This window comes from Muscardinus avellanarius, assembly GCF_963383645.1.
Source record: "Muscardinus avellanarius genome assembly, chromosome: 10".
Taxonomy (NCBI): Eukaryota; Metazoa; Chordata; class Mammalia; order Rodentia; family Gliridae; genus Muscardinus; species Muscardinus avellanarius.
The window spans coordinates 110,272,493-110,295,999 of record NC_137796.1 but is presented as its reverse complement, the minus strand read 5'-3'; the positions used below and the strand labels follow the sequence as shown (position 1 = coordinate 110,295,999).

At 52.4% G+C, this 23,507-nt stretch overlaps 1 protein-coding gene across 1 annotated transcript in view; it reads right to left on the bottom strand.

The window, feature by feature from the left end:
- ADCY9 (adenylate cyclase 9) overlaps positions 1-23,507 on the bottom strand; it is a gene marked incomplete at both ends in the record, with an annotated part of 122,639 nt that overhangs the window by 17,017 nt on the left and 82,115 nt on the right. Inside the window, 4 exons of the mRNA XM_080703970.1 lie at positions 580-682; positions 7,156-7,373; positions 8,022-8,126; positions 20,086-20,276. Of these exons, the coding sequence (XP_080560096.1) occupies positions 580-682; positions 7,156-7,373; positions 8,022-8,126; positions 20,086-20,276 (617 nt within the window). The remainder of the gene's footprint in view (positions 1-579; positions 683-7,155; positions 7,374-8,021; positions 8,127-20,085; positions 20,277-23,507) is intronic.

Sequence of the window (23,507 nt, the reverse complement as noted above, 5' to 3'; positions counted from 1 at the left end):
AGCCCATCAGGGGTGAGGAACAGGGTCGAGTGTCGAGAGGGAGGCCTCCGATTCATAATCACTCGTGTTCCAATCGAGGTACAGGCCAGAAAGAAAAGGGGCACAGGGGAAGTAAACTCCAGCCTGGAAGCAGGGAAGGTCTCCTGGAAGAAGTGACATGTGAGCTGAAAGTTCTGGGACAACAGGAGTTAAGGCGGACGGGCAGCGAGGTAGAAGGGACAGGAGCCCGAGCTCTGTGGCGAGCGGTCAAGGCCTCGTGAGCCACGGGTTCAGGGAGGGCGCAAGATGCCGCGGCGGTGAGGCCCGCGCACTCTTCCAGGGCTCAGGACAGCGACGGGGCCAGAGGCAGCAGCAGCGGAGGAGGACTGTCTGCTGCTGCCGGGGCTCGGCTTTAGGATACAGGACCCCAGAAAGGTCCCCCTTGCAAAGAGAAATTCCCATACAGTTACAATTTAGGACTTTCAGACCGTGGGACTTCAACATCAGCCCTCATTTCCTCGTCGCCTGAGAAGCCCAGAAAGCACGGTGAACTTCCAGGAGAACGTTGGCTTTCTAGAGTAAGTCCAAAGGAGAACATACCTCTTCCTGATAGCTGGTCCTGTAGGATCGTTCCAGCTCCTGATCCAGGAAGTTCAGGCTGAACTGATTAATGGGTGGCTTGAAGAAGTAATCTTTCATCAGACTGGAAGACACAATAAACATCATCTGTCAACACCTGGCACAATCATTTTATCAGACAATCACAATCAGCTACTAAAAGGCCACTCCGTGAGCATTTAAAAGACTGCAAGCTGGGCGTGGTGGGGCACGCTTGTAATCCTAGCACTTGGGAGGCTGAGCCGGGAGGATTGCATATTTGAGGACAGCCTCAGCAAATAGTGAGACTCTCGTCAACCTTGCAAGACCCTATTTCAAAATAAAAAGAAAATAGGTCTGGGGATGTAACAGCTCAGAGGTAGAATACCCCAAGCTTCGATCCCCAGTGTCACAAAAAACAGACTGATCAAGGGTGCTCCATCACCACTAACAATGTAGTTCTGGAAAGTCCTTGGAGTTTCTGGATAGAACCACATTTCCTGTTTTGCCGCCATTAAAGACTGACCAGTGACCGCAACCGTAACGCACACGAGAGCCTTGATTTTGGAGGCACACTCCTCGTGCTCAGGACAAGATGATGGTGAAGGCAGCGGACCCTGCGCCACGAGTGCTTGTGTTGGTCTGCAAGCCTCAAGTGAAAACACCTCAGAAGCAGCTGTCCTGTCATGGCAGTGCTGACGGTGATTCACGGAGAGTGGTGTTTGAGTCGGTGCGACTTTGGCGCGATTGTGACACATGCAGATTGTGTGTGGAGCCTGAGGAATATTTTAATAGCAGAGAAATCAAATCTGCTTTACTTGACTCTCATTCTTTTGTGAATTTCCAGCAAACAGTAATATCTTTTTTATATTGCAGAAGATTACTGTAAATTAACGGGACTATTAACATGATTTCAGATATGGCAAATAGAGACACGGGGTACAGTCTTTCCCCTGGCACGGTAACTAGTAACACGCCATCAGATAAAACACGAAGGTGCCTCGCACGTGCCGGGCGCACGGCAGAGCCCCGAGCAGGCGCACTCCGCTCTCCTAGCTGCAGGGCAGGCTTTTTGTGACAAGTCTCCAGTAGCTTCCAGCAGCCTCAGAGCCAGCGGCGAGAAGCTTCTGCTCCCTGAAGTTGCCTTCTCTTCCCTTTCCACTCAGGAAGCGCAGACGGGACGGCGTCCCCGCAGCTGCCGGCAGGCCGGACGGCGGCCTCTCTGTGGCACCGAGAGGCGGAACCAGCACTGCCCCGGCTGTGCTGCTCCTTCCAAATGAGAACCGAGAAGTGCCACTTTGGGGAATGGAGTGCATCCTCTCAGAGATAACACTATCAACTCTGAGGGAAAATATAAAAAACACTGCTGGGGGGCACAGGAGGGCGCCGGAACAGCAGAATGCAGGGAGCTTTCCTTGGAAGAAGGGAACACCACCAGGTAAATTTCTCATCTTTCTTTTTTTTTGGCTTGAAGACAGATATTAGTCAGCACAATGTGCAAGGTGGCTATAACTCAGCCAAGAGAGCCACAGTGTTACTGGCTTTAAAAACCGGAATATAAGCCGGGCGTGGTGTCACACGCTTGTAATCCCAGCGTTTGGGAGGCTGAGACAGGAGGATCAAGGTTTGAGGCCAGCCTCAGCTACTTAGTGAGGCCCTCTGCAACTCAGTGAGACCCTGTTTCAAAACAAAGAATAAAAAAATAGGGCAGGGGTGTCACTTGGAGGTAGAATGCCCCTGGGTTCCATCCCCAGTACCGCCAAAAATAAAATAAATCCAGTGTGGTTGTGCAGGCCTGTAATCCCAGTACTTGGGAGGTTGAGCAGGAGGATCCCAGGTTCAAGGACAGTGTTAGCAACATAGCAAGACTCTCAGCACCCTAGTGAGACCTTGTTTAAAAAGAAAACTGCCGGGCGTGGTGGGCACGCTGTCATCCCCGCGCTCGAGGCTGAGACAGGAGGGTCGCGCAGGTTCGAAGCTAGCCTCAGCTACTGAGTGAGGCTCTCAGCAACTCAGTGAGACCCTGTTTCCAAATAAAGTATAAAATAGGTCTGGGAGTAGAGCCCAGAGGTAAAAGGCCCCTGGGTTCCACCCCCAGGACCACCAAATAAATACATACATACATAAATAAAGTAAGTAAAAAGAGCTGGGGGTATAGCTCAGAGGTAGAATACTCCTGGATTTGATTCTTAGGAAAACGCACGCACACATTTACACACTATATATATATATAGTTTATGGTGACCAGAGATGGAAAATAAGGTTATAAATCCCAGAAAGGAGAGAGCCAAGGAAGGAAGCACCACATTCTGCGCATAAAATCTCCTCAAGTCTCTGGCTAGCCCCTGAAATACGAGGGTGCAGGACAGACTCCAGGCAGTCCAGTTAAGGCCAGAAGAACAGGGAGGCAGGGTTTGGAGTGGGAATTTAGCTAAGTTACCTGACTTCTGGAACAGGAATTTGATACTCTTCAGAGGAATATAATAAGATTTAGACTTTTGCCAGGTATAGTGGTGCATGCTTGTAATTTTAGTACTGGGGAGGCTGAGACAGGAGGATAACTCACTGGCCAGCCTCAGCTACTTAGGCCCTCTGAAACTTAGTGAGACCCTGTTTTAAAATAAAGATTAAACACAGGGCTGGGGTTATAGCTCAGAGGTAAAATGGCCCTGAGTTCAATTCCCAGTAACACAGACACACACAGACAACAACAACAACAACAACAATAGTAATAGCAATAAATAAAATTCAGACTTTCTAAGCATCATATACAATTAAAAGTTACTAGGCATAAAGAGAGAGAAAAAACTGTGAGCACAAGCGAAAGAAAATGAGTCAAGGGAGACAGAGCTCCGGTTACCGAGAGAATGGGTCAGAGGTCAGGCTTGATAACGCGTGTAGACGGGACACGCGTGTAGACGGGACACACGTGTAGACGGGACACACGTGTAGATGGGACACACGTGTAGACGGGACTCGGGACAGCTTTAGCACACAGGATGAGAAGAGAGCTGTGGGCCTATGTCGCTGCAAGAATTCTTCATCTACAATGAAGTGGTCTAATATGAGCTCTAACGCTGTCAGGCTGTGCACCTGTAACTCCTAGAGCAACTACTAAACACAGCACAGTTGGAGGCTTTAACGTCTTTATCTCAACAGAAGTGCTAGAAGGACAGAGAGCAGGTGACGAGCCCGATGCCCGACCACCCGCCACCACCTGGACTTAGCCGATGGCGGACGGCGTCCTGCGAGTGCAGCGTCCACGCTCCTCAGGCGTGCACGTGTTCACCCACACGGGCCACAGCCGAGGCCATACCACAAGTCCTGATGAATGTGAAAGGTCTGCAGGCACGCAGAGTGTATTTTTAGACCACAATGACGTTCAATTACAAACCAACAGCTAGCGTATCAAAAACCGGTCCTCACTCAACAGACTCAGGGGTCTGCAGAGAAAAGGCCAATCCCTGAGCTAGGGCGGGAAGGGTATGTGAGCGGGAGCATCCTGCCGTGCTAGGAAGCAAGAGACGAACAGGTGAAGGGGCTGTGTCAGACGCACTCAAGAGCCAGCCTGTAGGCGCGCTGGCCCGACCCGGACACCCCAACACAGAGAGCACCAGGGTGGGTTACGGCCCACGCGGCGGACCACGAGTGCGCGAGCTCAGGTGACCAAGAGACGGAGGGAGAGCTGGGCGTGCGCCTGCAATCCAGCGGCTCGGCTGGCTAAGGTAGGAGGGCCACACAATAAAAAAGAAGAGGGCTGGGGGTGCTGCGAGTGTTGGTGCGTGCCAGTGATTCCAGGAGCTGAGAGGCTGGGACCAGAGGATAGCAGGTTTGAGGACAGCCTCAGCAACTTAATGAGACTCTTAGCAACCTAGCGAGACCCTGTCTTATTTGTCTGCTTATCCATCTTTCTTTATGGTACTGCTGAGTGAACCCAGGAGCATTCTACTTATGAGCTACACCCTGGTCTTTTTATTTTGTTTGAAACAGAATCTCACTAATTTGCAGAGGGTCTTGTTAAATTGCCGAGACAGGCTGCAAACCTGTGTTCTTCCTCTTTCAGTCTCTCAGTTACTGGGATTTATTATTTATTTATTTATTTAATGGCAATGAGGATAGCACCCGGGGGCATTCTACCTTCAAGCTATATCTCCAGCCCTATTTTATTCTTTATCATAAAACAGGGTCTCACGAGTTGCTGAGGCTGTGGGCAAACCTGCAATCCTCCTGTGTCAGCCTCCCAAGTACTGGGATTACAGGCATGCACCACCATGCTGGGCTCCAAATACTGGGATTAGAAGTGTGCACCACCACCACACCTGGCCGAGAGCCTGCGATAAAACAAATATAGCCAGATGTGGTGGCACATGCTTGTAATCTCAGTACTTGGGAGGCTGAGTCAGGAGGATCTCTGGCAGGTTCATAGCCAGCTTCAGCAATTTAGCGAGGCCATCTATTACTTAATGAGATCCTATTTCAAAATAAAAGAATAAAATAGGGCTGGAAGTGTAGCTAGGAGGCCGAATGCCCCTGGGTTCCATCCTGAGTACCACTACAAACAAAAAAACAAAAAGGGTTGGGGTTGTAGCTCAAAGGTAGCATGCCCCCAGTACCAAACACACACACGGCTTGGGGCGCGGTGCAGTGGTTGAATATCCCAAATATCAAAGGAGAAAGAAAAGCCTGGGCGGGTGACACAGCCGACGGGAGGGTGCTCCTTACGGCAGATGCTGGGCACCAGACAGGAAATGTGCTGGGCGTGAAGTGGGGCGCGGGCCTGTTGAGCCAGCATGGTGGAGACCCTTCAGGAGGGGTCCAGCAGGGGCGTTCAGTCAGAGGATGTGTGGTAAGGAGCAGGATAGCCATAAGATGTTTGAGTATTTCCCCACAGACGGTTATCAGTCACGAAGAGAAAGTAATAATCACAGAGTGGAGAAACCAGCAACGCCCTGGTTAACCAGAATCAGTACCACTAATGAGGGGCTGATGGGACGGGCATGTGTGCCCCTGCCCACGGCACCCAGGACACAGCATCACTCCCAATCGTGTGTGTGTGTGTGTGTGTGTGTGTGTGAGTGCGCGCGCGCGTGTGTGACTAGGGGTTGAACCCAGGAGCATGCTAACTCCAAGCTACACTTCCAGCCCTTTTTATTTCTTATCTAGAAACGGTCTCACCAAGCTGCAGAGGCCTCGCTAAGCTGCTGAGGCAGGCCAAGCCTACGACCCTCCTGTCTCAGCTTCTCACGTGCTGGGATCACAGGTGTGTGCCGGCACTCCTGGCCACAGCGCAACTCTGCTCTCAATACATACGAATCCATCTGCAGCCGGGCGTGGTGGCGCGTGTTGTCATGCCGGCATTCGGGAGGCTGAGACCGGAGGATCGCAGTTCGCGGACAGCCTCAGCTACTTAGTGAGGCCCTCTGCAACCCAGTGAGACCCGGTTTCAAAATAAAGAATAAAAAACAGGGCAGGGGGTGTAGCTCAGAGGTTGAATGCCCCCGGGTTCCACCCCCAGTACCCCCCAACCCATCTTTATCAATGTTTTATAAAAGGACAAGGCTTACAATATATAAAACATCAACACCGTGAGACAGCATGGCTGGGGAACTGTTCCAGATTTAAAAGAAGTAAAATCTGGGTGTGGTGGTGCACACTTGTAATCCCAACACTCGGGAGTCTGAGACAGGAGGATTGTAGGTTCGAGGACAGCCTCAGCAAGTAGTGAGACTCTCATCAACCTAGTGAGACCCTGTTTCAAAATAAAAATAAGAAATAAGGCTTGGAAAGTAGTTTGAAAGTAAAGCCTCTGGGCTCAACCCCCAGTACTGCTAAGCAAACTAACTAAATAAACAAACAAACAAATAAATAAAAGGATTAAGAGTGCTGACACCCAAATAATGCAACATGTGGTCCTAGGCTGGGTCTTTGACTAGAGGAGAAAAGTGCTTCGAGGGACTTCTGAGACCATTTGTCACACTGGAATATGGACGGTGGCCGATTTGATAACTAATTGATAGTTAATAGTTAATTTGATAACTATGATGGTATAAAAAAACATCCTTGTGTTTTGAAAACGCAGTATGAAGGAGTAAAGGGCCTGATATATCCAATACACTGTCAGAAAAACAAAAAATGAATTTCATGGAGAGAGAGAAAGGAGGGTGAAGATGGGGGTGAGGGGGCCGGGGGACACGCACCTGTCATCCCAGTACTGGGAGGCTGAGACCGGAGGATTGCAGGTTCAAGACTAGCCTCAGCAACCTAGTGAGTCTCTCAGCAATTTATCAAAACCCTGTTTCAACGTGAAAAAATAAAATAGAATAGAATGCCTCTGGCTTCAGTTCCCCATACCACGAAACAAACAATAAGAGAGAGAGAGAGAATCGGATAGAATGCGGCCGAATGATAAAAACAAACACACAACACTGCGAGTTGGCAGACTGGGCAGAGAATAAAGGGAGTCCACGCAGTGTGTGTGCAGCCTTTAGGCTTCAGATGACCTCAGAATAAAAACAAAGTGACCACGGAGGACAGGGAGCACGCGTCAGGCGACGGGCAGCAGTGGCTTCGCACGCTCACCTGTCTTCTTTGATGACGTCCACGAAGTGGGCATCGGTTTTCTCGCGGATGTTCTTGAACCTGAGCGGGAGGAGCGCCGACTGGTCCAAGCTCACGCCCGCCCACCGGCCCTTCTCCTGCAGGATCTCGCACAGGGACGTCTGGCTGTTGGTGAGCTTCTCCTCCTGGGGAGGGCTCAGAAGTCCGTTCTGGGTTTTGGAATGAGGTCCTCCAGAAGCCTGCCTCGAGACAAAGAGGAAGCCAGCGCGGGAGTGAAGCGGGCGCCGAGGCCCGGTCCTGCCCTCCGTCCGCGCCCCGCCACCTCTGCCCACCTGCTCCCCGCTCCCTGGCACTGTCAGTGAGGGGGTGCTCCAACAGCCATGTGCTCGGCCAGGAGGGCAGCCACAGGAGGAGCTGGAGGACCGCCGGGCTCCAGGGGCCTGGGGAGGGACGCGTGGGCCCAGGGAAGGAGACCAAGGCTGTGGATGAACGGGGACTTGTACTTTGGGAGCCTCGGCGGGCGCCTATCCGTGAGAGGCCCTCTGCTCCGGGCATGTCTGTGCTGCTGAGCTGGGCTCCCGTCCCGCGTGTCTTGGGCCCCCCTCCCCTGAGGGGAGCCCCCCAGCTCAGCCCTCACTACTGAGTGTGGCTGAGCACTGACCCCCTGTCCTTTCTTAGAGCTGGGGACCACACCCAGGCTCACGCATGCAAAGCACGTGCTCCATCCTGCTCCTTAGAGGCCTACTTAAACCCCACAGCCCGGGAGGCCTGGCACGCTATTACCAGGAGTCACTCTCAGAGCTAAGAAGTTGACGAGATGGGAATGTCACCTTGGGTGGATACGCCAGGAGAGGGACTGACAGGAACAACAGACACGAGCTTGTTACCTTGGCACTGCTCTGAGGCTCGTCTTGACAGCCGCCCTGCACCGCGCCGCCCTCTGCACCGGCTTCAGGCTTGGGGGCAAACGTGACTCCGCACGAAGGGCAGGTCTGCGGGAAGACACAGGCCGTCAGAACACACCCACACACGCCAGGACGCAGGCGAACCCAACGGAAGGCTCAGGAAGGAGCCCGCCACGTGAGGACGGCCCAGGAAAACTCCCGTGCCGCCCACGGCAGCCCAGTGGACCCAGATGTCCATCGGACGGGTGGATCGACTGGTCTGTCCATACACAAAGAGGGAGGAGGCGCGGACGCACACTGCAGCAGGAAGGAATCTTGAAAACACTACACTGTGGAAAAGAGACATAAATGGCCACTGGGCGAGTCCATCTATAGGAAATGTCCAGAAGAGAAGGCTCCACAGAGACAGGGAGCAACTGACGGTTGCCAGGGCGAGGCGAGGGGGCATGGCGGCTGCTGAGGACGGGGCTCGCCGTGGTTTCCATGTGTGCGCACCTGTCACCACCCCACCGACCCCCGCCACAGTTCATGGTGAAACCCTAGTCCCCAAGGAGCTGGGGCCTTCGGAGGGGGGGCCCTCACCAATGTGATTTCTGCCCTTATGAGAGATGCAGAGAGCGGCCTCGTCGCTGCTACCCCATGAGACGGGGCCATCTATGGAACAGGAAGAGGGCCCACACCGATCCTGGCCCTGCTGGCATCCTGACCGTGGGTTCCAGCCTCCGGAACTATGAGACACGAATCCCGATGGTTTCTAAGTCTTATGGTCTTTTGTTCTACCGGCTAACTGGATTGAGGCTTTCTTTTCAGGGAGATGAAAATGTTCTGAATTGCTGTGATGATGGCTGCACCTTGCAAATATACTAAAACTCACTGAGTTAAATACTTTACAAGGTCAGCCGGGAGTAGCGGCGCACACTTATAATCCCAGCATTTGGGAGGCTGAGACAGGAGGATCACACAGGTTCGAAGCCAGCCTCAGCTACTTAGTGAGGCTCTCGGCAACTTAGTGAGACCCTGTTTCCAAACAAAGTATAAAATAGGTCTGGGAGTATAGCCTGGAGGTCGAAAGCCTCTGGGTTCCACCCCTAGTACCACCAAACAAAACAAAACAAAACAAAAAAACAAAAACAAAAACAAAAAAACCTTTACAAAGTCAATTTTAAGCTGGGTGCTGTAATCTCGGTACTTGGGAGGCAGAGACAGGAGGATTGCAGGTTCAAGACCAGCCTCAGCAATTTGAGATTCCCAGCAACTTAGTAAGACCCTGTTTCAAAACAAGAATAAAAAGGACTGAGGGTATAGCTTGGAGGTAGAATGCCTCGGGTTCAATCCAATCCCTCCAGTCCCTCACTACATCAGTTGTTGTTGTTGTTATTTTAGGTCTGGGGATGGAACCCAGGGGCATTTGACCTCCGAGCTACACCCCTTCCCTATTTTTTATTCTTTAAAACCGGGTCTCACTGAGTTGCAGAGGGCCTCACTAAGTAGCTGAGGCTGTTGGCGAACCGTGATCCTCCTTGTCTCAGCCTCCTGGATGCTGGGATTACAAGCCTGTGCCACCACGCCCGGCTTACATCAGTTTTATGGGATGTAAAGCTTATCTCAGTAAAGCAGTTACTAAGCAAATAAACGAGCTTCTAGCCTGCTCTGGAACCCTAACTACGCCAAGGCTCTCGAGCCCTCCATGATGGCGAGCTATTCTCGTAAACTGGGCTGAGCAGTCAGAGGCATGTGTTGACAGACCTAGGAATCTTCAGTTTGTGGAATCAGCTGACCCAGAAGAGAAGGCAAGACTGTGCTGTCGGGAGTCTTTCAAGTCGCTTTCTCTCTTCATTCAGATCTGCTCGCAGCTCAGCTGTTTACTAACGGGGAGACCTCATTGAAGTCATTTTACTTAAATTCCTTCCTCTGTAAGATTAAGTAAAAACGCTTTCCTTGGAGATATGTTTTAAGGATTAAACAAGTATGTGGTTAGCTGGGCGTGGCGGTGCATGCTTGTAATCCCAGTACTAGGGAGGATCGCAGGCTTAAGGGCAGCCTCAGCAACTTAGAGAGGACTTCCACAACTTAATGAGATCCTGTTTCAAAATAAAAAAATAAAATAGAGCTAGAGATGCAGCTCAGAGGGAGAACTCCCTGGGTTCAAGCCCCAGGACTACAAAAAAAGTATGTTCCTGTTCCTGTGCTTATAGTTCCTGGCACTCAGTATGTCTGTAACAAAGTTATCATGGGCGTGTGCGTGTGTGTGTGTGTGTGTGTGTGTGTGTGTGTGTGTGTGTACTGGGGATTGAACCCAGGGGCATTCTACCTTTGCGTAGAAAATACCCCCAGCCCTATTTTATTTTTTATATTTGGAAACAGGGTCTCACTAGGTTGATAAGAGTCTCACTACTTGCTGAGACTGGTCTTGAACCTGCAATCCTCCTGTCTCTGTCTCCCAAGTACTAGGATTATAGGCCTGTGCCATCACGCCCAGATTATTATCATTAATGGGAATCAGCAGGACAGACTAGGAACTATCCCTCGGACAGCAGCCAGTGAAGTTAACTACTAAGAAGATGGACTGTAGCAGTAGAGAGGGTTTCCTCACAGTAGGAACTCCTCAGCCCTGGAATAAATCCCAGGCTACTCGGTATTTGTTTCCAAATTTAAAACATGTATCATTTGCTGCCTGAGGGCAGGAATACATCTCCAGTGCTCGCAGACCCTTGCTGCCCTAAGACAAGGAACACAGAGCCCAGAGTTCTGTAGCTTGGGCATGTGACATAATAAGGTTTGAACAATTGTATTCATTCAAAAGATGGAAATATACACGTCAAAGTTGCTAGCAAAATTATGAGCACATTTGAGCAAATAGTAGCTCCTAGGGAAAATGTGCTTATAATTCTTTTAAGACTGTCATTAACAGGGGCTAAAAAGTTCTAGTTGTCAATAATATAACACAATACAATTATTTTGAAGTATTTCACGGTATTGACCGAGTTAAACTTCAAAACATTTTCCAGTGGGTGCAATGATCTTCTCAAATATGTGCATGCTCGCTCGCTCTCTCTCTCTCTCTCTCTCTCTCTCTCTCTCTCTCACACACACACACACACACACACACACACACACACACACACACACACCCTCTAAGTCCCCATGGCGAAATGAATGTGCCCCAAAAGAACCCACAGGGAGTGCCCTGGCAGGAAGGCTGAAGGCTGGCAGGAGCGGCTGTGGCTGCGGCTGGTGACGGTGGCTGCCTGCTCCTCCAGAGCACACCCAGCGTTTCAGGGACCAGCTGGTGGACCGTAAGGGAGGGCCACAGCTTGGTGTGTGAGGGCAGGGTGGCGGCAGGTTTGAAAGACCACCCTGCGTCAGACCCGTAGGGCGCAGGGACTTTGATCAGTCTCCACAAGGTGGGGTGAACACTGAGCACGCTTAAAACTGGAGATTTAAGCACAAGGCGAGCGAGGGAGCGGAAGCCGCTGGCTCCAGGAACTGGAATCACACTGGAGTGGGCTGAATCCTGCTCCGCTACCCAGAAGGCAGGAGAGCTCTCTGGGGCTCAGTTTCCTGCTTTGTAACATGGGCTGGCGATGTCCTCCTCAAGGCAGGCAAAACGTGAGGAAGCGGCGTCAGGCAGGTCCCAGGTCTCCCGCGTCCTCTGGCTCTCGGGCTCTGCTGTGGCTCTGGTGAGCTCTGAGGGAGCGCAAGGCCCTGCCCCGGCCCCCGGGGACCTGAGTCACGGCAGTGCTGCGGCGGCCGGCAGGAGTGGGGTCGTGGGTGACGGCGGTGGCGGAGACCAGCTGGCAGGAACGGGCCTGCGACAGATCATGCCATCTACTTGGGAACGCGGCTCTTGGTCACCCTTGTTCATCTTCAGCTACTTGGGGGGTGAGTCTTGATTAAAACTTTAAAACAAACGAAACAACAACTTAGCTAACCCGCCTTCACTGGCGGGTACATCCTCCTACCTCACACCTTCTGGCCTGGGGTGCGGGGCCCTTGTGGCCAGGCGGGTCCTGCTTACGCTCCCGGCTTTCTTCCCCACCCCGGCAGCCACTGGCCTCTGTTTTCAGCTGAATTTTGATGAAAACATTTACAACCTGGTCTCTGCCAGGCACTGACCTCCTGTGACACTTTCCAACCCACTCGCGTGTGTCTGACTCCCCGGCAGCTGCAGGTGTTCCCGCCCTGCCATGCAGCCCGCTGCAGATGCGTTGCCACCGCAGGGCGCCACGAGCACCACTGTGCCACCCAGCCCGGGAGCAAGAGCGCAGGCGTGGCAGGCCGGGGTCGCGCGGTCTCAGCCGATCCTTACGACCACACCGCGGGGCAAAAGTGAGCTTTCCAGCACCTGCCCATTACCACGGCACTGGCTCCGGCTCTTTTCTGATGCAAGGAGGGCCCAGGAATGAAGTCCCTCGTCTCCTGGACCTCCATCCCCTGACGTGACCCGGGCTGCTGTGCCTGTCCTCTGTTGGTACACGGACACCAAGGGAAGATGCCAGGCCCCCGGACGGTCCTCTACAGGCCAGGGAGTTTGCTGCAGTGGCCTGGGGACCCTGCGGTATTGGGGAGCATAGCTGCCGGGCACCAGGAGCATGCTCTGGCCCTCCCAGATCCGCACGCTCCCTCAGCCTCCACGGATGTGGGCCTGGAGGGAGGGCTGCAGCTCTCCTCGGACACACGGGGGAACACCTGCATTTGTTTTTTAACATACTTCGTTACCCTACGTTCTGGCCAGAATATATGGCCTCCAGCCATAAAAGTGTGTGTGTGCGTGCATTGTGTGTGTGTGTTGTGTTTTATCAAGGTTATTTATCATTGTAAAATAAATCATTTCAAAGCCAAGATAGTTTTTCCTACTTGTCATGGGAGGGAGCAGGGGAGCCTCTCTGGGGAGGGAAGCGTCAGAGAAGTCCTGGCTTGGCCTGCTCAGTCGCTGAGCAAAACTAGCTACCAGGATGTCCTGGTATTAAGCTGGCCTGGTGGCACACACCTGTAATCCTAGTACTTGGGAGGCTGCAGCGGAAGGATCACAGGTTCAAGGACAACTTCAGCTACCTAGTGAGACCCTCCTGATTCAAAATAAAATAAAATGTGCTAGGGGTGTAGCTCAGAGATAGAATATACCTGGGTTCAATCCCCAAAATCCCCCCAAAAGATGTCCTAGCACTAGAAGAAGCATCATTTGTTCTCCAAGTCAAAACTCATGCTGGACATAGTAGGAATAATAATTGCGTTGTGACAACAATAACAAATCTCAGCCGGGCGTGGGGCGCACGCTTGTTATCCCAGCAACCGGGAGGCTGAGACCGGATGATCACGGTTCGCGGATAGCCTCAGCTACTTAGTGAGGCCCTCTGCAACTCAGCGAGACCCGGTTTCAAAATAAAGAATAAAAAAAAAAACCCAAAAAGCAGGGCTGGGGGTGTAGCTCGAGGTTGAATATCCCTGGGTTCCATCCCCAGTACCACACACACATAAAAAAACCAGACAGACAGACAGACAGACAGACACACACACACACACACACACACACACACACACACCAGGTGACTCCTGCTAACAAAATGCTAGACAGAAATAGAAGCAGAACATTAGAAAAATAGAAAGAGTTAATGACCACAGAAAAAGAAAGGCATCCCAGAGCCCCACTCTGAGAGCGGGACTCACGGCCTGAGCGTGCTTGGAGACCAAACAACACGCAAAGCAACAGGCGCCTGTGGAACCCAGACAGGCCCGAGGCCTGCGGCCGGGACCAAGGGCCTGGGCTGCCAGCCCCGCCCTACGACCACGGGGCAGTAACTGAGGCCGGTGATGAGCAAAGGTCAAGACGAGGGTAGAGGAGATCCCGCCGACGCTAAGGCCAAAGACTGGGAATGTCGTATCAGAAAGCCCAAGTGAGAAAGTATGTGTGTTTGGGGAGACCTCGCGCGTGCGCAGTGACACTGCACGGCCGGGCGACTCCAGGTGGTTTAAGCAGCTTGTATCTTTCTACTTTAACTCATACGTCATTCTTTTCAAACTGATTTTTAAGTTCACAAGGGGAGAAAAGCTGGTTCAGAGAGTTTGCAGATATCCTTCACCATATGTAACAATGACCATCAACACTAAGCCGTCCACACTGCACAGGACTCCTCCCGGGACCTCCCTTCCGCTCTGGATCCCGCCCACACTGCCCCGCCCCGAGTCTCCCCTCTTTGTCTGCCTGGCAGTCCCCCCTCTTTGTCTTTGTGATCCTGGCGCTTTTGAAGCATCGCGGCTGAGTTTTAGAGCGCATCCACCTGTCCGATGCCTTCTCACCAACAGACTGAGGTTTGGATTTGAGGAAAGAATGCTGAGAGCTGAGAGGGCGTTCTCAGCATGCGCGGCAGGTGTACGAGGTCCCCCGTCGGGGACATTCATCTTGACCGCCTGGTACAGGTGGGTTCTGTCAGATTCGCCCATGGGAAAAGTACTAGAATCCTCTGTGTGTGTGTGTGTGTGTGTGTGTGTGTGTGTGTGTGTGTGTTACTAGAGATTGAGTCCAGGGGCATTCTACCTCTGAGCTACTCTCAGGCCTTTTGAAAAGTGTTTCGTTTGGAAAGGGCCTTGCTAGGTTGCTGAGTCTCCCTACGTAGCGGAGGCTGCCCCCAAACCTTCCATCCTGCCTCGGCCTCCCAAGCTGCGGCTCAAGGCGCGTGCCTTCCACCCGCTGCGCACGCCTCTCATTCCTCCCTCGACTTGCACCGCTGTTTGGGTATGGCCTTGGCTGCAGCACCTGCTGCTGTGGTGCCACGTGGCGCTCTTCTGGCCCTGTTCCTCTGCACCTAGTGCCTGGAATTCTTCTGTGAGTACAAGTTGCCAATACAAATCTGATACGCTTTCTCTTCACTGAAGGAAGCACCCATGACTAAAACCATAGGTAAAACTTGAAAGTCCTTTTTAATAAAACTTTACGTCCACATTTCAGAGCCAGGGGTATATAACTGTTGATTTTTAAAAACAGCTTTATCAAGATAAACTTTATCTACCATATAATTTACCCACTGGATATGCATACTTCTTGGTATAGTCACAGGGTTGTGTAACTCTCACCATTGTCAATTCAGACTACTGCTTAAAATAAACACGTTTCATTTCTAAACTTTATAAGTGCATGTGTGAGTATGAAACATAAGTCTATTTCTCAGTTTTTATTTTTACGACTGGGGGTTGAATGCAGGAGTGTTCTACCTCCAAGCTACACTCCCAGCCCTATCTTATTTTTGAAACAGGGTTTCACTAAGTTCTGAGGGGCTCACTAAGTTGCTGAGGCTGTCCTCGAACCTGCAATCTTTCTCTCTCAGCCTCTCAAGTACTGGGATTACAGGCATGCACCACCGTACCTGGCTTACCTCTTCAATTTTTATAATGAACTAAAAGCCTCTCGCTCCCTCAAACTAAGCCAACCGAAACTATTCATAATGGTTTTACATACAGATAACGAGGTAAAGGAAGTAAGCACTTATTTAGCGTCACTGAAAAATGTCATGGGGGCTGTCACGAAAGGATGGTTCCCAGGACTAGTGACCTCGAGGGAAGGGCATGGCCTTCTGAAAGCAGGACGGGTCCTCTCTGAATCATGCCCATGGGCTCATTACCGACCAGGCGCTGTGAAGGCGGGTCCCAGTGTGGTGCGTGAGGACGACGTGACGTCCCAGGGCTCCGGCCTCCATTGCCTGGGGCCACGGCAGTAAGAACCCCTCGGTGGTGGTTTCACTTTTCTTTGTTCTTCACAAAGGTGTTAGAAAAGCTATTTTCACTGACATGTGCGGTCTTGATCCATCCCCCGAATTACTCCTGATAAAATGGGCAGCAGAGTCTGGGCGTGGTGCTGCACCCCCTCAATCCCAGTACTAGGCTGCGACAAGAGCGTTTCAGGTTTGAGACCAACTGCAGCAACTTAGCAAGACCCTGTTTCTAAACAGAAAATAAGCCAGGCATGGTGGCATGTGCCTGTAATCCCAGTATATGGAAGGCTGAGACAGAAGGATTGCCGGTTCTGGGACAGCCTCAGCAATTAGTGAGACTCATCAACCTAGCGAGATCTTGTTTCAAAATAAAAACAATATAGGGCTGGGGTGTAGCTCAGAGGTAGAATTCTACGGGTTCAATCTTCAGTAACACACACACACACACACACACACACACACACACACACAGGGATAGGGGTGTAGCTCAGAGGCAAATGCCCTTGGGTGCAATCCCCAGTACCACAAAAAGGGTTAGGGGCAGCAAACCCTGCCCCAGACCTGCCGTCACACTCATGCTTAAGGTGCCCATGTTCCTGTGCACTGGGGTAAGACCACCTGAGGAATGTCCTCCTCAACACCTGCTCACCCGTGAGGAAGGCTGTGGCTGGGGCAGCATCACCAGCCCGAAGTCATGGCCCTTCCTAAGCAGGCTGCCCCTGCCCGCTCTGCTCCCTGCCCGCTCCCACCCGGACCTCCCAGAGCTGCGTTCTGGAAGCCGCCCCACCTCCATGCCGGGCCAGGGCCCTCCTGAGGAGCGGCCCTCCCTGCTGGTAACTCAGAAGCAAGCCAGGGTCTGCAGGGTTCCCTCTGACCTGGGACCTGAGGACCAAGCCCTGCCCCTGGCGTCATGGCTGTTTCCTAGCAGGTTCCCACAGCACTTGCCTTATGAGATATCAGCAACAATTCTGTAGGTCTGAACTGCGAGGCAGCATAAAGAGACACAGGACGCAAGGAGGGTACAGAATACGCGCCCCCTGGCCGTTGCCTCGGCTGTCAGCAGTTCTGCAGGACCTCTGAATTGGGTTCTCCTTAGTCTGGCTCTGCAGAGCTGCATTTCTGTGTGTTATTATTAGAAATGAACCGTGGCCATCGCCGGGCGTGGTGGCGCACGCTTGTAATCCCCGCGCTTGGGAGGCGGAGACAGGAGGATCGCGCAGGTTCGAAGCCAGCCGCGCGCTGGCTTAGGAGACCCTGTTTCCAAAATGAAAATGTAAAAATAGGTCTGGGAGTGTAGCCCCGAGGTAGAAGGGCTTCCAGGAACCCCAGTACCACAAAAAAAAAAAAAAAAAAAGAAATGAACCGTGGCCAGAAAAAAGAGGTAATTATTGATGGCACTCCATACCATGCTGCTCACGTGGGAAATACGGGAGTCGCTTAACTACCAATCCCTGAACTCAAAAAGCACAGGGAGGCACCAGGGACAACGGTGTAAGATCGTGAGCGTCAGAGCTGTAGACTCAAGGAACTTGGAACCAGAGATGAGGAGGTGGCCCTGTGGGCTGGGGAGGGCTCTGCGGAAGCCCAGCGGTGGGCCGAGGTGGTCGGCCAAGGCAGGCGGCGTCCAGGAGAGGCAAGCGCACTCACTGCCCCTCGCATGTCCACCAGGCGCCTTTCTCTAACTCCTTGGTGCCTGGCATGAAACACCTCCCGCTGTACAAGTGTCCCCACCTGGTGTCTCCCACGGTGCTCACCCCAAGGTGCAGCCTGAAAAGCCTGTCAGAGAGGCCTGAGGACAGCACGGCACAGCCGCAGACCGCAGCTCACAGAGCCCGCAGCATGGAAACCCCTTCGGGGTTACCAACCAGAAGGTGCCGTCACCTCAACCACAGGGCCTCTTTTGTACTGACACCTCGCCCACCCTGAAACACTGCTGCTCAAGGCACCCTCTTGAGAGCGCCCCACAGCCTCCTGGCCAGGCGTGGCGGACAGGGACCTGGCTGCGGACAGAAGTCCACACGGAGCTCACTGTCGAGGGCAGCAGCGGCAGACAGGAGGGCAAGTGGCCTGCCGGCAGGAAGAGCCGACAACGCCTGGCGGTGAAGGGGCTGGAGGAACCAGAGTCAGCGCTCTGGGTGCTGAGGCCTGCTGAGGCCGCCGCAGCCGGCGCCACCGTGCCAGGTGCTGCCAAGGCAGGGCAAAGCCGCCGAAGAGCTCGGAGCGAGCGACTGGCGGTTCCATTTCTCCTCCTCAGAATCTCTTACTGGAGGGAAGGTCTGACAGGCCGGATCATAACTGTATGATCTTTGAAGCAGACCTGTTTTCTCTACCTTTCCAGTTCAGGATTAGGGTGCGTGCGACTCGGTTCCCCAGTGCTCCTGACTCACAAGGCACTGCGCCTGCTCTCCTCTGGCCGGGCAGTGGGCAGTGGGCAGACCTCCATGGCGCCAGGCCGCCGCAGGACTCAGCCTCTTAAGTCATCTTCACTCCACTGCGGAATCCAAATAATCGTGATGCTCTGGGACAGCCCTCCCGGGGCCTTGTCCCGCCCAAGACATTACAAATATCCCGGAAATGATACTTTGTGACCCGGTCGTTTTTCCCTCCTGAAAGGGGCACGCTTCCCTCTCAAATTCCTTTTGGTAATATAGTCAACTTAATAGAGTAAAGATTCTCCAGGGAACTTTCATATTACATGCAAAATGTATACATGGCAATAGAATACACGAAGTCATTTTTGCCTGTCTAGATGAAAACAAGCCTCAAGACTCGAGCAAGAAATGTTTCAGGGCAAGAGAAAACACCCTTAAAGCAATGTGGTCCAGAATCGTGTCACTGGAGCTGCGCCGTAGGAGTGCTGAGCTGGCCACCACCTCCTCCGGCACGGGCACGCTGTGCGCATGCTCCCGATGGCACACAAACACAACACAGGATTTATTTGGGGCTCTGTGCTCTATTTCTCTACTAAATACAGCTCAGTTTGAAACCAGGAAAAAACCATTTCTCTCCACATCATAAGACCACATTTGGACAGCCACAGTTTAGGGTTCCTCCCCACACCAATTCTCCGCTGCCCACACTCCACCAGTCTGGGGGCTGAGCTGTGTCTGATCCTGGAAGCACAGGCACGCGAGGGGGTGGGCAGGTGTTCGGGGAAGCGCAGATCACCGCCCTGCGTGTGCAGAGGGCACGGGAGGTGCTCTGGCTTCCCACAGGCTTCTGGGAAGTGCTTGGAGACATTTTTGGTTGGCACGACCGTCACCAGGCAGGAAGAAGCCAGAGACGGCGCCAACCACCTGACAACACACAGAACAGCCCCTATGATACGGGATTACCAGGTTCAAATGTCAGGAGGGCTTGAGTCAAGAAACTGCATTAATTGAACAAAGCAAAAAAGCAAAATGATGTCAAGCATCCTGAATGCAGTAATGACCACGAAGGATTCTGCAACTGGACGCCCCTGCTGACCGCCACGTCATGAAGACCGTGAGGCTGAAAGACCCATAACCAGCCTCCAAACCTGCCACGCCGTGCGGGGGGAGGGACGTGTGGGACCAAGCCGTCCCGCGGCCCCACTATGCACCAGACTGTTATCTGAGAGCAGAAAACGGAGGGAGAATTGTTATTACCGTCTCGCTCTTTTTAAAAATGGAAACAGCAATATTTAAGCTGTAAAAATAAACAGAAGGTATGGGCGGAAAACTAAACCCAACGGGAAAGCTGAGGAACAGCTGGTAAACCAGGTGATTTTATACAATGACCGCTCCTGGGTAGTTTATTATGATATAATGTTAGTCCAGAAATAGGCACATCTAGATTGTCACCAAATCTTTGTTCCAATAATCAAATACCAAATATCTACTGTGTTCAGGAATGCTCACTCCTTTTCAGGGAGCTTTATCACAGGATTCACCCACAATGACGGAACTTAAGATAATCACAAAACTGTGGATTTCAAGAGACTCAGGAGTATTTGAGGAAGCCGTCTCTGAAATAGAGAGCAGACCCGATCTCCAAGCAAGATGCAAGAAAATTCCCTTTACTGTCAATTATCGTTAGCTTTTAGACATCCCCAAGACACCACAGGTTGCCGAGAAAGGAAATGACTCGTAACTCAGGTGAAAAGCGTCCATATGCAATGCAGAAAGAAAATGAAGGCGAGGATAAATCAAAAAGCATGGGTTCTTAAAAGTAAAAGATGCTGCTAATTTTATACTAAACTTAAAAGTCGTGAAAGCCAAATTGAAAGGCGTTCCGCGTGCCACGGGCTGCTTACAGTTCACGTGTTCTACTACAGAATTAATATAAAGTTTTAGAAGAAGGAAAAAAAAAAAACTAACCTTAAGGTTATCAAAGGTTTTGACAGTCTGCGCCAAGTCACTGACACTCCCTGACGATGCTGTCCCCTGTCCCCTAGGGCCTGAGGACACCCGTGAGCCGTCAAGGACCTCAAAGCCAGAAAGCGAGGCCTCTGCACAGCTGCAGTGGGACTCCTTGGCTCTCTGACCCGATATCAGGTATGTCTTCAAACCTACGGTGGATAAAAGTTACAATCAGCACAGATTGAAACGGCCGCTGGCTGGGGCTGCTGCTCCTCGCTCCGTGGAGAGTGTGCTCCTGGGAGGGCGAAGTAAAGTGAGAGCGTGAGTAGGTCATTTCACAACTGCTGCACACGCGCGCTTGCACACGCGCTCCAACGGGGTGGCCTCGGCGCGCACCTGCCTCCACCACACACCACCTGTGCACGGTGCGCTTTCTTTGAATCATGGCTGCACCGTTTACCTTCAGGGGCCAAAGTGAGCCTTAAGAATTCCTCCATGAAGGGGTCACACGGCCAAGACACTGAAGGCTGGCTCTACCCACTGTTCGGGTTCCTGACATTTATAAGGGGCAGGCCAGGCGTGCGTGGTGGCGCACGCTTGTAATCCCCGCGCTTGGGAGGCTGAGACAGGAGGATCGCGCAGGCTCGAAGCCAGCCTCAGCTACTTAGTGAGGCTCTCAGCAACTTGGTGAGACCCTGTTTCCAAGTAAAGTATATATAAAAAAAAGGTCTGGGAGTATAGCCCGGAGGTAGAAAGCCCCTGGGTTCCACCCCCAGTACCACACACACACACACACACACACACACACACACAGACACACACATATAATTATATATATATATATACACACACACACACACATATAATTATATATATATATATACACACACACACACACACACACACAGACACACACATAATATATATATATATATATACACACACACACACACACGGGGCAGGGTCCAGGGAGGGCGCCTCACACCCACCCAGGGAGGCTCCCTCTTCCAGGCAGCTGCCCCTGCCCCCTGCACCGCTCCAGCACTGCAGGAGGAAGGCACTGGCATTTCCTGCAGGCATGGGCACCCAAAGCAGGGAGGGCTGAGTAGGGAGGCCCGATGCCCCGCCACAGCCTCGGCAGGGAGCGCCGAGGGGAGCTGCGCCTGGCACGGCTTCAGTGCAGCCTTCCCGAGGCTCATCACTTGTGACTGGACACCAGCAAACATATATCAAGAACTTCCTGCTGGCCGTCCGCTGTGACGGGTATGGAGGATGAGGGGCGTCAGCCTGTTGTGATCTGCGGGAGCTCATCACCTGAGGGGGCCCAGACACACAGGTGTGCCTGGGGTCAGGATGCCCAGGCGCAGGGCAAGGGCGCACGGGGCACTCTGGGAAGCACAGAACAGGGGTCCCTTGCGAAGATGGGGGAAGGAAGACGCTGTGGTTTAAATGTGTTCACTCCAAAATTCCGGGGTTGTCAACATGTGGTGTTACGAGGCAGGGCCCACAAGAGGTGGCCAGGCCGCGAGGGCTCCTCCCCGCGGTGGGCTTGCACCTGTGTAAAAGAGGCCTCACGCGGCAGTCGGCCAGCCTGCCTTCCGCCCTCACCTGGGGACACAGCCCTCGCCAGACAGCCGGGTCCGTGCTGATGCCTGGATCGCGGCCTTCCCAGCCTTGGAGGACCCAGAGAAGTCGTTTCTGTTCTTTGTAAATTACCAGTGTCTGGGCACCCGTGATGGCAGTACCAAGAGACTGAGACAGAAGGCCTTCTGGGTGAGGCTTCTCAAGCAACGCTGGCTCAGGGCAAGGGCCGGGGCAGCCGGCAGCAGGCGCTCCCACAGTCCACGGAGGTCCCTCAGTGAAGGAGCGGTGGGCACAGTAGAAGGACAGAAAGCTTGTGTGAGGGCAGCCACGCCTCTCAGCGCACCCATGGCTGCCCAGGAGTCTGCACCCGGGGGTCCTCTGGACAGCAGTGAAGACAGTGATGAGCTGGGCGATGCCAGCTGCAGTGGGTGGAGGCGAGCTGGGGGCACAGAAGTGAGAAGGCCACGGAGGAGAGGGGAACCCAGCCCCAAACCTGGCGGCACAGGGAAGGCTTCTGCCCCAGGCCGTGGCTCCACGGGAAGGCCGGCTTCTGAAGGGCGGCCTGGCCTCCCTCACCCCAGAAGGCGAGGCTAAGAACAGAACTGCCACATGGGCAGCGTGGTTCTCAGGCGAGGCTGGGGGCTGGCGTGGGGCTGGTGTGGCCTGCTCGTAACATCAGCTGCTGTTATCAACATGGTGTGACTAGCTCATAACCAGCAATCTATTTTTGTGTTCTTTTTGTGTACAAAATCAGATGTAGAACCGTTGAATCCATAAGTGCTCCAAATTTGTTTCTAACACGGATTTCTCTTTGGGGAGCTCCGAGTGACCCAGCTTATGGCAAAGGACGACACAACCTGTTAGCACTGCAATGGCCAAACGTATGCAGTCGTCCACTGCAAGAAAGTTTGGTGAACAAACTAAGTATCTTCTTTATTTATGCTTCAATATGGAAATCTAAACTTAAAGCAAGGCCTGTTGCCCAAACTGGAGGGACATCAGCTCATAGGATGCGGCGAGGCTGGGTGAGCCACCCGGCGGGACACCCTTGGGAAGCGTTCAGACTAGGTTACTGAGCTTGACCTGGTCAAAGCCTTGAGATCCGAGAGTTAATCATTTGATGAGTAACTGCACGCCTGGACCCCGGGGTCCAAGTTCACCAGAATGGTGCTTTTAGAGCAGGAGGTCAAAACGAGGCAGCTAAATGATTCATACTGTTGTATGCAGCATGCGCAGGAGAATAATTAGGATTTCCTTCTTCTACTCTTCTGGTAGGATTCTCAACCTCACCAGCACGAAGGCCTTCGCTCGGCTTCATCTTACAAAGGCTGCGGAGAGGGAGACGGTTCCTAACGCCTTCGTGTTCGGGAGGAATCTGTCTACAGCTGCACGTGTTGAGATTACCGTGGAAACCTTGCTGAGTGGTCTTGAGTACCGCCGGCCCTCCTCACCTGTACATCCTGCAGCCACGAGCAAATCAACCTGGATCACAAATATTTGGAAAAAGAACTGCATCTGGACTGAACATGTCCAGTTGTCTTTATTGCCTAAACAAAACAGTGTAACAAATAGTTATACAGCATTCACACCCTCTTACTCAGTACAACAGAGAAATGTAAACTATATGGGAGCACTGTGGAGTTCACATGCAAGTATTATGCCATTTTACCTAAGAGACTTGAGTACGCTTAGATTTTGTTTTCCACAGTTGGTCCACTAATAGTGAGGAACAACTATACATCATTAATTCTTTGAGGCAAAAACTGTGTCTTGACTTGACATACTGATGATCCTTTTTTTTGTTTATTTGTTTTTGGTGGTACTGGGGATGGAACCCTTCTATCTCTGGGCTATAC